Genomic DNA, 14,394 nt, shown 5'->3' with positions numbered 1-14,394 from the left:
TGTGGTTTATTACATTGATTTGTGTATATTGAAGTATCCTTGCATTCCAGGGATAAACCCCATTTGATCATGGTGTATGATCCTTTTAATGTGCTCTTGGATTCTGTTTGCTAGTATTTTGTTGAGCATTTTTGCATCTATGTTCATCAGTGATATTAGCCTGTAGTTTTCTTTTTTTGTGACATATTTGTCTGCTTTTGGTATCAGGGTGATGGTGGCCTCATAGAATGAGTTTGGGCGTGTTCCTGCCTCTGCTATATTTTGGAAGAGTTTGAGAAGGATAGGTGGTAGCTCTTCTCTAAATGTTTGATAGAATTCACCTGTGGAGCCATCTGGTCCTGGGCTTTTGTTTGTTGGAAGATTTTTAATCACAGTTTCAATTTCAGTGCTTGTGATTGGTCTATTTGTATTTTTCCTGGTTCAGTTACCTTGCTACTTCATCTGCTGTGTATTTCTCTGTCTTCTCATTTACCTTAACTTACTGTGTTTGTGATCTCCTTTTCGCAGGCTGCAGGTTTGTAGTTCCTGTTGTTTTTGGTGTCTGCTCCCAGTGGGTAAGGTTGGTTCAGTGGGTTGTGTAGGCTTCCTGGTGGAGGGGACTGGTGCCTGTGTTCTGGTGGATGAGGCTGGATCTTGTCTTTCTGGCGGGCAGGACCACCTCTGGTGGTGTGTTTTGAGGTGTCTGTGAACTTAGTATGATTTTAGGCAGCCTCTCTGCTAATGGGTGGGGTTGTGTTCCTGTCTTGCTAGTTGTTTGGCATGGGGTGCCCAGCACTGCAGCTTGCTGGTGATTGAGTGGAGCTGGGTCTTAGCGTTGAAACGTAGATCTCTGGGAGAGCCCTCACCAAATGATATTACGTAGGGCTGGGAGGTCTCAGGTGGTCCAATGTCCTGAACTTAGCTCTCACATCAGAGGCTCAGGCCTGACACCCAGCCGGAGCATCAAGACCCTGTCAGCCACACGGTCTTCCCTCTTGCTGCTGGACTCTGTGTGGACCACCACCCTGTCCTCATCACAGAGGGATGCTTTCACGTAGGTAGTTGTGGAAGGAATGCGTCACACACTGGTGGAGAGGCGGGGTGTTGGACAACCCGACGGGCTCCAACAATGGGTGAAACTCTGTTAATCACTTTTTGTGTGGAATCCACAGCTGTAAGGATGAGAGGGACAGAACTTGAAGGGTATACAGCAGGTGCCTCGCTTGTGTCTTGCTGTCCCATAGGCTGTTAGCCGTCAGCTTTGGATTTCATTCCTTGTTGCCAAAAACACTTGTGGGTCCACATCCGGCGGTGGTTGGGGATCAGGGTCTCTCACGGAAGCCGTAGTCCCCTGAAAGCACAGCTACCGCACAGAAAGGAGTGCCACCTCAGCTCCTCGCCACTGGCCTCTCCACAGGGCTCCAGGGATTCTTAAAGTGGCATACTGCTTTTCACATGAGAAATAAGCATGTTTTTGAAGATCTGCTAGTATTGTAGGATCCTCTGTGGAGGTGGGGGGTGGCTGTGGCTCACTTCAGGGACAGACACTGGCAGCAGTAGTTCTGGGAAGTCTAAACTTCATATCCTTTTAATTCTTGTGGCTGCTCTGCCAGTGTGTTCCTCTCCTCAAACACATATATTGCCGTATCTTAAACTCCAGCCACATAAACAAGCTCGTCCCTGCTGAAACCTGGCATAGGTTTCCTGTATTTGAGCCTCTGGAAATTCTATTTTCTCCACTTGAAATGACCTTCCTCCATTTCCTCCTCATGAGTAAGGCCTAGTTCTAAAATTATTTCCTGTGGTAGATCATTAGAATATTGGCCTCCAATGAATCATGTCTCCCTATTGTCAATGTGACACTGCTACTCCTACACCAGGAGATGGAGTTGGTTTCTCCATCCTCTTCAATCTAGGCTGGTCTTGTGACTTTCTTTGAAGAATAGATTGTGGTGGACTTGACATTGTATGAGTTCTAGAGGCTGGGCCTTAAGAAGCCTTTCTGTTTTCATCCTCTGTCTCTTGGAACTCTGAAACCAACAGGCTGTGAAGCAGTCCAGTCTAGCCTACTGGGGGATACAAGGAGATGTGGAGGAGAACTGAAGCCTCAGCGAAGAGTAGGCACCACAGCCAAGCAAGTGAGTGAGGCCATCATAGACCCTCTAGCCTCAGATGAACCATCGGATGACTAGGGCCATATGGGTGAGACCAGCAGAACAACTGCCCCAATTGCTAATTCATGGAGTCATGATCGTGAAAAATGAAAACAATCATTATGGTTTGTGGTAGTTGGTTATATAGCAATAGATAACTGATACACATCCTCAGAGAAATATTCTAGATATACTCAAGAAAAACTCATGATTCTCTCCTCTGGGCTTTGTTTATTCTTCTAGTATAGTGCATAGCTCATATAACTATTGGTCTACCTGTATCTGTTTCTCTCACTACATTAATAGCTTTTGAAAAGCAGAGATCAGGTTTCTACTCAGCATCATGTCTCCTGTGCCTACCCTAGCGCGTGGTACAGAGAAATCATGTGGGTTTATCACCCAGGTCATATACTCACCATTTCCTGCAATGCTTTTACCTGCTCTCTGGAACACATGGTCAATCATAAGTAAGATTTTTTTTTAATATCCTCAACGTTTTCAGTTAATATTCCCTTTATCTTCTTCTTTTTTTTTTTTTTGCGGTACACAGGCCTCTCACTGTTGTGGCCTCTCCCGTTGCGGAGCACAGGCTCCGGACGCGCAGGCTCAGCGGCCATGGCCCACGGGCCCAGCCGCTCCGCGGCATGTGGGATCTTCCCGGACCGGGGCACGAACCTGTGTCCCCTGCATCGGCAGGCGGACTCTCAACCACTGTGCCACCAGGGAAGCCCTCCCTTTATCTTCTTGTTCTTAACAAATAGCACTGCTTCCCTGTAGCCCTCTTAGGTGGTGCCTATCCTCCCTGCCCCATGCCTTATACCCCTCGGGGTTTGAGGGCAGGTAAGCAACCTCTTTGTTTCTCATGGCTTCATTCAGACTGTCTCCAATCCCTCTCTCTTCTCTAAAGAACACTCAGCTTCGACTCCCATGACATCGGGTTAGACCACCTGTACCCCTTGCTGTGAAAGTCACGTAGTGATACCTGGGTCCCAGCCTCTCATTCCATAAGGACTCACAAGCACCCTCTCTAACACTCCCCAGTAGTGATTTCAATATCCAGAGAGCTCAATCTTCCAAAATCATGACCTCTTAGAGTTCCTTGACCTCCATTCTATCTCAGTCACTTATTCCCATAGTCATACGTTCCATCTTGACACCACCAATATATTGCAACTCCTCTACAATCTCAATTTCAAACATCCACTATCTAATCACCACCTCATATATTTCCAGCCCTCTTTCTCTCACCTCCAGTTCCGAAATTCCTTTGTCACTGGAACCTACAAATTTATTGTAATCATTACTCTTCACTGTTCTTTACCATCTCATGTTCTCGCTTCCCTCCTTAGTCAGTTAAAATTTAATGGTCAGGAGGGAGGGAGACGCAAGAGGGAAGAGATATGGGAACATATGTATATGTATAACTGATTCACTTTGTTATAAAGCAGAAACTAACACACCATTGTAAAGCAATTATACCCCAATAAAGATGTTAAAAAAAAATTTAATGGTCAGGACTTCCCTGGTGGTGCAGTGGTTAAGAATCTGCCTGCCAATGCAGGGGACATGGGTTCGAGCCCGGGTTCGGGAAGATCCCACATACCTCGGAGCAACTAAGCCCGTGCGCCACAGCTACTGAGCCTGTGAGCCACAGCTACTGAAGCCTGCACACCTAGAGCCCATGCTTAGCAACAAGAGAAGCCACCTCAATGAGAAGCTCACGCACCACAACGAAGAGTAGCCCCCACTCGCCGCAACTAGAGAAAGCCCGCATGCAGCAATGAAGACCCAATGCAGCCCAAAATTAATTAATTAATTAAAAAAATACAGTGAGTTAATGTTTAATAAAAAACTTAATGGTCAATCATTTTAGTTATTCTCTTGCCTCTCTTTTGATTTATAACACTCTTATACTTGCTTTAGCCTTTTAAGGACTTTTAATGAAGTCTAATTTTCTACCTGATACATGCCTGAAATCAAGGAAGCTAAATGCGGCTGGAGAAAGATTTGCCTCTCTTTAAATTCATAAATATTAATAATAACCAAGAGGGTCTTTAAGCTACCTAGAAGTCAAAACTCTGTTTCCCTAGTCCAATCTCTTTACTCTCCTAAATGACTAATTCATAGCTTCTAATCTCTTCCCAGTCCTTTAACATCTCTACTGTCTTTGCTGCCCATATTACTAAGAAAATTTAAACAATTAGAAGAAAACTTCTACAAGCTCCCACCACCCCTTTATGCTTATTTGTACCTCTGTGCATTTACTGTGCTTCCCTCCTCTTCCTATGAATACACTGTACATGTTTCTAGCTAAACCTACCCATGTACCTGTGCATCAGATTCAATCCCTTACCTCCTTGTCGAAATCAGTCCTTGAATTTTCCCTCTTTCTCCTGCACCATTTTTTCCTCTTTACTGAATCAGTCTCATCATCATACAAACATACTGTGACTTTCATATTAATTAAAAAACCTACATATTCTAATCTCATTTACCCATTTAGATACTACTGCACTTCTTTCTTTTAAGGAAAACTCCTACGAAGGCTAATAATATTCACTACCTCAACTCACTCTCCTCCCATTCTGACTTGAACCCACTCCAGTAAGGCTTTTTGCTCTCAGTGCTTCACAGAACACGAACTTATCAAGGTCAGCAGTGAAGTCAATGTTGCTAAATTCAGTGGTCGATTCTCAGTCCTTATCTTACCTGACTATCAGTTACATTTGATATAGTAGATCAACTCTACTCTTCCTTGAAATACTTTCTAGAAAATGTGGCTTCCAAGAAACCATATATCCTCCTGATATTCCTTGTCTCCAGCTACTCTTTCTCAATTTGTTTTGCTGACTTCTTCTTTTCTCCATGTCCTCTATATACTAGAGTATCCCAAGTTTTAGGACTTGGACCTGGACTATGTTTTCTACCTACACTCACTCCCTTGGTGAGCTCATTAATTCCATGGCTTTAAATACCATCCATACGCTGATGACTTATGTCCCAGCTCAGACTCTCCCTGAAAAATCTAGATCCACAAACCCAAGTGCCTACTTGTTATTTCCAGTTGAATGTATAATAGGTCCCTAAAATTTGACATGTCTAAAAATTAAGTTTTTGCAAAAACAGATATATAGATGGAGCAGGTTAGAAAGCCCAGAAATAAGCCCATGCACTTATGGTCAATTAATCTACAACAAAGCAGGCAAGGATATACAATGGAGAAAAGACAGTTTCTTCAATAAGTGGTGCTGGGAAAACTGAACAGCTACATGTAAAAGAGTGAAATTAGGACGTTCTCTAACACCATATACAAAAATAAACTCAAAATGGATTAAAGACCTAAATGTAAGACCAGATATTGTAAAACTACTAGAAGAAAACAAAGGCAGAACACTCTCTGATGTAAACTGCAGTAATATCTTTTTGGATCCATCTCCTAGAATGATGGAAATAAAAACAAAAATAAACAAATGGTACCTAATTAAACTTAAATGCTTTTGCACAGCAAAGGAAACCATAAAACAAAACGAAAAGACAACCTACTGAATGGAGAAAATATTTGCAAATGATGCAACTGACAAGGGATTAATTTCCAAAATACACAAACAGCTCATACCACTCAATATCAAAAAAAGAAACAACCCAATCAAAAAATGTGCAGAAAATCTGAATAGGCGTTTCTCCAAAGAAGACATACATATGGCCACGAGGCACATGAAAAGATGCTCAACATCACTAATTATTAGAAAAATGAAATTCAAAACTACAATGAGGAATCACCTCACACTGGGCAGAATGGCCATCATCAAAAAGTCTACAAATAATAAATGCTAGATAGGGTGTGGAGTAAAAGGAACCCTCCTATACTGCTGGTGGGAATGTAAATTGGTGCAGCCACTATGGAGAACAGTATGGAGGTTCCTTAAAAAACTAAAAATAGAGTTACCATATGATCCTGCAATCCTACTCCTGGGCATATATCTGGATAAAACTATAACTCAAAAAGATACATACACCCCAATACTCACTGCAGCACTATTTACAACTGTCAAGACATGGAAGCAACCTAAGTGTCCACTGACAGATGAATGGATAAAGAAGATATGGTATATATATATATATATATATATATATACACACACACACACACACACACACATACACATACATATACAATGGAATATTACTCAGCCATAAAAAAGAATGAAATAGTCATTTGCAGCATCATGGATGGACCCAGTGATTATCATACAAAGTGAAGTAAGCCAGACAAAGACAAATATCATATAATATTGCTTACATGTGGAATCTAAAAAAAAAATGATACAAATGAACTTATTTACAAAACAGAAATAGACCCACAGACATAGAAAACAAACTTATGGTTACTAAAGGGGAAAGGGCAGGGAGAGATAAATTAGGAGTTTGAGATTAACATATACACACTACTGTATATAAAATAAATAACCAACAAGGACCTACTGTATAGCATAGGGAACTCAATATTTTGTAATAACTCAATATTTTGTAATAATAATAAAATAATATACATATATATGTATAACTGAATCACTTTGCTGTACACCTGAAGCTAACACAACATTGTAAATCAACTGTACTTCAATTAAAAAATAAAAATGAAAATAAATTTTTTCATTTCTTATACTTCAGCTAAACAAACAACCCCCCTGCCCCATTCACAGTCTTTGTCATTGAACTTAATGGCAACTCTGTTCTTTTTTTTTTTTTTTTTTTGCAGTTCACGGGCCTCTCACTGTTGTGGAGCACAGGCTCCGGACGTGCAGGCTCAGCGGCCATGGCTCACGGGCCCGGCCGCTCCGCGGCATGTGGGATCTTCCCGGACCGGGGCACGAACCCGGATCCCCTGCATTGGCAGGCAGACTCTCAAACACTGCGCCACCAGGGAAGCCCGCAACTCTTTTCTTCTAGTCACTCAAGCCTGAAAGTGTGGAGTCATCATCAATTCCTTTCTTTCTCTCATATTCTACATCAGATCTATCCGCAAATACTATTCTGCCTTTAAGCTTGAATTGGAATCTGACCACTTCACATATCTCTAATGCTGACAGCCTAGTCTGAGTCACCATTTTTACAATAGCCTCCTATCTGGTGCTTAACCTCCCAACTCCCCAGAGTACATACAAGGCAATAGAGTGATCCTGTTGAAATATAAGTCAGAGCATGTCACCCCATGCTCAAAGTCCTCCGGGGGCCTTATAATGACCAAGACGCTACACGATCTAGCTCACCATTATGACTCTGACTTCATCTCTATTATCCTTTCTTTTCTTCACTCTATTCTAGTTCCCTCTTCTTAGTTCCTCAAAACACCAGGAACATGCCTGCCTTGGAGTTTTGCACTGGCTTTCGGGAATGTTTGTTCCCTCAATATCCACATAATGTAACCCCTCATCTCCGTCCATCTTTACTCAAATGTTACCTTCTCAGGAAGTTCTTGCTTGGCCACTAGTTCCAAAATTTTAACACTCCTATCCCCTTTTCATACTTATTTTCTTCATTGGTCTTTATCACTGTGGAAATTCTGCAAATTTTCCTTATTTATTTTATCTCTGCTACTAGAATCTAAATTCCATGAGAGCAGAAATTCTGACCTGTTTCATTTACTTCTGAATCCCCAGTGCCCAACAATGCTTAGAAAATGGTAAATACCCAGTAAATATTTGTTGAGTGAATGACCAGGTATACTGAAAGAAGAACCAGATGGAACTTTAATAAATAAAAATAGGATAATTGAAATAAACACCTGAAAGCTAGACTAAAGGTAAAATTATTTTTCAGAGAACACCACAATGTCAATGAAAGAGATATATGCCATTGTTCATCTTATGAAACTAGCATAAATTTGGTACTGAAACTAGCATAAATTTGGTACCAAAACCAGCAAGCAGGGTAAATAAGAAAACCAACAGACCAATCTTGCCCATGAAAATAGATACAAAATCCTGAACAACATTTTATCAAGCAAAATCCAGAAATGAGTGAAAAAGTATAATATATACTAGCCAATATTAGGGTATAATTCCATTTATATAAATTTCAGAATGAGAGAATACTAAGAATGCAAGCATCTTTCATTATCCAAATCTACTTGGTACTTGAGTTCAGACAGTGACAGTCTGAATAATAAGTTGGGATACTTATGGGTATCTCAACTGAGTACATTTATTTTTTAAAGTAACATATAGTATACTGACTCTTTTTTTTTTTTTTTTGGTGTGCTGTTCTATGAATCTTGACCTATGTATAGATTCATGTCACCACCACTAACCCAATCAGAATACAGAACTGTCATGTCACTACAAAACTCCCCCAACTCCCAATCCCTGGCAACTATTGATCCATTCTCTATCACTATAGTTATTTTGTTTTGGTTTATTTATTTTTTAGAATGTCCTACAAATGGATTCATATAGTATCTAACCTTCTGAGATGGATTTTTTTTCATTCAGACAAATGACTTCGAGATTAATCCAAGTTGGTACATACATCAATAGTTCTCTCCTTTTTATTGCTGGATATGGATGTACCACAGTCTGTTTATTCATTCACCCACTGAAGGACATCTGGGTTGTTTCCAGTCTTTAGAGATGATGAATAAAGTTTCTACGAATATTGACAAGTTTTTGTCTGAAGGTAAGTTTTCATTTCTCTTGGATAAGTACCTAGGAGTGGGATTGCTGGGTCACATGGTAAGGATATGTTTAACTTTGTAAGAAACTTCCAGAGTAGCTGCATCATTTTACCTTCCCATCAACAGCATATGAGAGTTCCAGTTGCTCCATAACCTCACTGACACTTGGTATTGTCAGCATTTTTATTTTAGCCATTCTATTGGTGTGCAGTAGAAACTTAGTCCTTTTGTTTCCCCCAAATGGGAAAGCAAATAGCTAGATTTTGATAGTTAGGGAATCATCTAAAATTTTATCTTAATTTATTTGGTTATTGGTTTGGATAGTAAAGGATACACATCTATGTGGAAAGATTGTGAGGAAAAGCAACAATTTGCTTAATATAAAAGTAGATAGTGGTTCCTCTGGTAGAAGAGGAGGTAGATGCCATCCACTACGTTCCCTAGAGGATCTAAGGTACTGAGGATGTGTTCTTTATGAAGCGGCATGGTGGTACATGTGACCTGTTCTATTCTTCTTGAAACTATACCAATGTGTTTGATAGATTTCACAATTAACAATTTTTAAAGAGATATTTGAGCACAGAAAACACACAAAAACCCCAAAGTAATGCAGAAAAACATTTTAAAACCACTTCTTTCAAGAGTTCAAGTACAATGAGTTAAAACACTTTAAAGCATTTTGTAGAATTTGAATATAAGACTTTTTTTTTTTTTTTGGCGGTACATGGGCCTCTCACTGTTGTGGCCTCTTGCGTTGCGGAGCACAGGCTCCAGACGCGCAGGCTCAGTGGCCATGGTTGACGGGCCCAGCCGCTCCGCGGCATGTGGGATTTTCCCAGACCGGGGCACGAACCCGTGTCCCCTGCATCAGCAGGCGGACTCTCAACCACTGCGCCACCAGTGAAGCCCCATAAGACTTTTTTTAAAGCTTGTTTAAAACTAAAATAATTTCTTTAATATTTCTGCACTTGTGTACACCCCATAGGCCAAATGGCTGATGGGCTAGCCAGTTTATTATTGAGTTTGTTTCTTTCCAGAAGCCTCAACCATAGGCTGGTCATGGTTAGACCATTCTTAATGACTGGCAAACAGTAGCTTCTTCCTAGAAACCAGGATCAGAGCTTGACTTTATATAAGAAGCACAGTGAACATATCATCTTTGCTATTCACGAACTATTAGACACCTCCCAGGTCACAGTCAAACCTACACAACACTTCAGCAACACTTCCTTGTTGCCATCAACATCTTGTAAGGAGAACATTTACCTGTGACAACACTGGGGATCTTGGAGAGAAAGCTCTTGACTGTTCTGATAGGCACACCACCTGTCTTGTCATCTTGCATCTTTGTAATGATGTCTTCAATCTGAAAGAGAGGAAAGCAAAGAAGTGTTATTGTATCTCACAAAGTAATAGTAAACAGTACCTTTATAAACAGCCAAAATGTGGGCACATGGATGCCAATAAGAGATATTAGGAAAAGCCTCTGCCTCAGCCAGTAAACTTAGTAGCAGGATCTGCTATGGGCCAAGTGCTGGGGAGAGGGAGGCCAGGGGGTTATATATAACAGCATAAAGCACGGTCTGTAAGAACAACCACTTGCTCCCAGTTCAGCAAGTAAGGAGAAAGAAATTCTTGATAGGATTGGATCCAACATGCAATTCAATATGTATGTGACAAAATTCCTCCTCTTTCCTAAATTGGGTTTATATATAGGTTGAACCATATGAAGTTGCCACATTCAATCTAAAAATGGCAATTTCCTATAGTTTAACCTAACATATTAACATACTGCTGTTAGAAGTATAGGCGGGGCTGCCTCTGGGACCAGAGAAGGATTCAGCCAGAGTCACACAGGGGAAAAAATAAAAGAGTATAAATCAAGATATGGAAAGTGCTGATCTGGAGAAGTTGGAGGACAAGTGTCACGTGGTGGCATGAGGGGGGTCATCTTTAGCCAGGACTTTAGCCAGGACTAAGATGGAACAGGAACAGGATCCTCGGGCTTCCCTGGTGGTGCAGTGGTTGAGAGTCCACCTGCTGATGCAGGGGACACGGGTTCGTGCCCCGGTCTGGGAAGATCCCACATGCCGCAGAGCGGCTGGGCCCGTGAGCCATGGCCGCTGAGCCTGCGCGTCCGGAGCCTGTGATCCGCAATGGGAGAGGCCACAACAGTGAGAGGCCCGCGTACCGAAGAAAAAAAAGAACAGGATCCTCTCCTTTTGGACTAGAGAAGACCACACTATCATGAGAAAGACCATGGTGGGCTACGGCTTGGAGCCGGGTGAAATTGTATTGACGAGACAAGATACTGTGTACATAGACTGAAAACAGAACAGAGAGAGGAGATGGACTACCAAGGAGGTAGGTGCCTAAACTGGGAAACCAATCTGTAGCTGAGAATTTACAAGCCAGATGCAATTTCCTGGGCAGAAATCTTCGGAATGGGATACAGAACAAACTCTAAAAAGGACATAGATCTTTTTGTTTGTTGAGTGGTAGGGAAGGGCAACTGGAAAAGGGAAGAAGATAATGCTTAGTTTTATCACATATTTTGTTCCCCTAAGCAACAGAATGTATTTGAAACACCAGGATGGATTCTCTGAGTGCTTCCAGAGTAGAGTCATATAATTTTAAGTCTAGACATTTAAAGCTGGAGTTCACCTAGTCTAATGTACTAGTATAGCAATTTGTGAGTAAGTTTCTCAAATCACATGACTAACAACTTATTTGAAAGAAATAGGTAACTTGTTAGAGACAAAGTTAGCATAAGATATAACATAATAATAATGATAATATATAATAGCCAAAATATATTAAGAATGTATTATGTAGGTACGATTCTAAGTACTATAGATATATTATCCTATTTAATTCCCATGATTACTTCATAGCCTAGATTCCACTATTATCCCCATTTTCAGATAAAGAAGCTGAGATTTAGTGAGGTGTATCAATCAGGGTAGACTAAGTTAAGCTGTGGTAACAAATAACCCTCGAAATCACAATGGTTTAATGTAACCAAGTTTATTTTTCTCTCATGCTACAAGTCTATCGGAGATCACCAGGAGGACTCTGTTCATTGTAGTTACCCTGGGACCGAGGCTGACGGAGTAGCCACCATCTTGAATGTTGTTGCTCATTGTGTTAGAGAGACAAGAGAGAATTCTGGAGACTCTTGCATGAGTTGTTGCATGTTATAGCCCAGACGTTACTATAATAATATCACATTTCTTTGGACAGGACGAGTCACCACCCAACCACAAAGGAACCAGGGGGTCCAGTCTTCTGGGTGCCAGGAAGAGAGGGGAGAGGACCATCTGTGAGCAGCATCAGTGACAGCACAGAGATTAAACCACCTTCCCAAGGTCACACAGCTACCCAGTGGTGGATCTGAACTTGAACCCAGCCACATATCCCAGAGATCAGGCTTCTAAACCCTGGGGTGCTCTGTCACCCAGTAAGAGTCTCAGAGGAGCAGCCAAGCAGGAAGACCATTCTCCCCTGGATATTTCTTGGTTTCCCAGAGAAGAACTGATAGTGAGAAGCAATCTTAAGCTCCCTGCCCTTAGGCAGTGGTTGAATATATCACACCAGGAAAAAGGGTCATTCTCTGAAGACCTGTATTCTGTTAGATGACAGGATAAGGAGGAATTTCATCCACATTCTTGTTAATAGTCTCAGCTAGAGCCCCACCTTCTGTCCTCTAAACTCAACTCAACGATTCACAGTAGTTTGAGTATTTATTACTTACTGATAGTTAAGGAGAGTTATTCCTAGAAAAATGATCAGATTTTCAAAGTAATCTATGCTTTTGATCTAGTGTGCTATGTGAAACCAGAAGTATCAGTTACATTGCTGCTTTTTAAGAAATGGCCAGAAAATCACTGGGAATTGGAGGAAAGCCAATATTTCAATTCAGTTAGACCCCTGACTTGACATTAGTTGGTAAAGGTTCCAGTCTGTTCTGATGTGGACTGGATTTAAAAACTGACAGAGGACATCTCCATGATTGTTTTTTCCTCTGCTCTGTTTAGTTGCTTTATCACACCACTGAATCTTAAAAGGACCTGTCTACTAAAGAAGAAGACCTATTCTCTTATGTTGGCCCACAACGTACCAAGAGGTAGATCACTCGTCAGAGGTTACAGCTAGATCCAAAGGACAATCTCCTTAAATGACCAGAAAGGGGATAACGTTCTAGCAATAGTTTACAGCATCAGAGGTGTAGAAAAATGTTTCATTGATCCCCAATTCTTGACTCCTCCCCAGAATTAATAGACACCCAGATCCTTGTTCTGGCCTCATGGTGGGTGGAAAGTCTGCTTCTTGACTTTGGGGCTTAGCCATGTGACTTGCCTGGCTAATGGGATGTTATTGAATGTGATGTGAGCAGAGGCTTTCAATGCACCTGGATGGTGATGCTTACCCCCTTCCCTGGCCCTCCTGCATCAGATAGTTGTTGTTCCAAGGAAGGTGAGAGACATCTAGAGCAGAAGGGACCCAACCCATAGCTAGACAGTCAAAACTCAGCTGACCTACAGACTCATGAGCGAGAAACCATGTTTATTGTTGTATGCCACTGAGTTTGGAGTGATTTGCTATGCAGAAAAATTGTGGCTCTAGCTGACTGATACACAGGGCTCTGAAAAAAAATGCATTTGTCAAAACTGATGAAGCCACAAATAATAAGAATCAATAAACCTTAGAGGTAGGGCATCCTAGAATCCAACCCTTTTAAAGAATGCAGAAATTCCATCTACACCATTCACCATGTGCTTAAAAATTCTTAGGGTATATTCTACCAATATTATGTCAGGCAAATTTGTGATACCTGAGTTTGATTCCATAGCATGGTCCACTGTGACATCAGCTAATAATTCTGTCTCTGAAATTTTTTTCATGGTTTCCGGAGAAATGCTAAGAGTACAGACCTACCAAAAGATCAAAAGTGGGCTCCCAGGAGCTTATATAAATTATAATGACAAACATTTTCAGAACATCTATGTTATGATCAATACTGTCCTAGGTATTTTAAATCAATTATCTGATACTTTTCTCAGTCTTAAAATTTATTTAACAAAGATATTGAAATTAAGGCTCAGAAAGGTTAAGTCATTTATCCAAGGACACACAGCTATTAAGTGGCAAAGCCAGGATTCTTACCCAAGTCTTCCTGTCTCCAATGCCCAAGCTCTGTCTATCAAATCTAAGGTTCATCTCTTATCCTCAACCAGTGCCTACCAACATGCTTTTTAGATACAAGGCACTTAATACTGTTTGCATTAAAGGGAACGTTTAGTTCAGTCCTAAGAGGATAAAGGAGAAAAAAGAGAAATTGATCCAGATAATCAGATTCTCAGCCATCTCAAGGTTTATTTTGGCCCAATGACTGTTGATGTCTGGTTGCTCAGCATTTTCTCTCTTTGTCCCAGGGGCTTGGTTGGACTTATCCTCTATTGGCAGATCACAGCTCCTGGGTTGGGAATGGGGAGATGGGAGGTATATACTTTTGTTTTCTTGACTGTTCAGTTCCATCTAACTTCTGGTACCTTTTGTTCCTGAGGAAGAGCAACATCAATTCCCTGA

At 41.1% G+C, this 14,394-nt stretch overlaps 1 protein-coding gene across 3 annotated transcripts in view; it reads right to left on the bottom strand.

Moving 5' to 3' along the window:
• The window catches only part of RGS6 (regulator of G protein signaling 6), a 574,726-nt gene that overhangs the window by 175,659 nt on the left and 384,673 nt on the right, over window positions 1–14,394 (bottom strand). For all 3 annotated transcript variants that reach the window (XM_060294993.2, XM_030831580.3, XM_060294994.2), the window contains exon 3: window positions 10,072–10,171. In XM_060294993.2, the coding sequence (XP_060150976.1) occupies window positions 10,072–10,171 (100 nt within the window). The remainder of the gene's footprint in view (window positions 1–10,071; window positions 10,172–14,394) is intronic.

The sequence above is a fragment of the Globicephala melas genome, chromosome 2 (genome assembly GCF_963455315.2).
Source record: "Globicephala melas chromosome 2, mGloMel1.2, whole genome shotgun sequence".
In the NCBI taxonomy this organism is placed as follows: domain Eukaryota; kingdom Metazoa; phylum Chordata; class Mammalia; order Artiodactyla; family Delphinidae; genus Globicephala; species Globicephala melas.
Note: the sequence above shows the minus strand (reverse complement) of the source record. Positions and strands in the feature narration are given on the sequence as shown.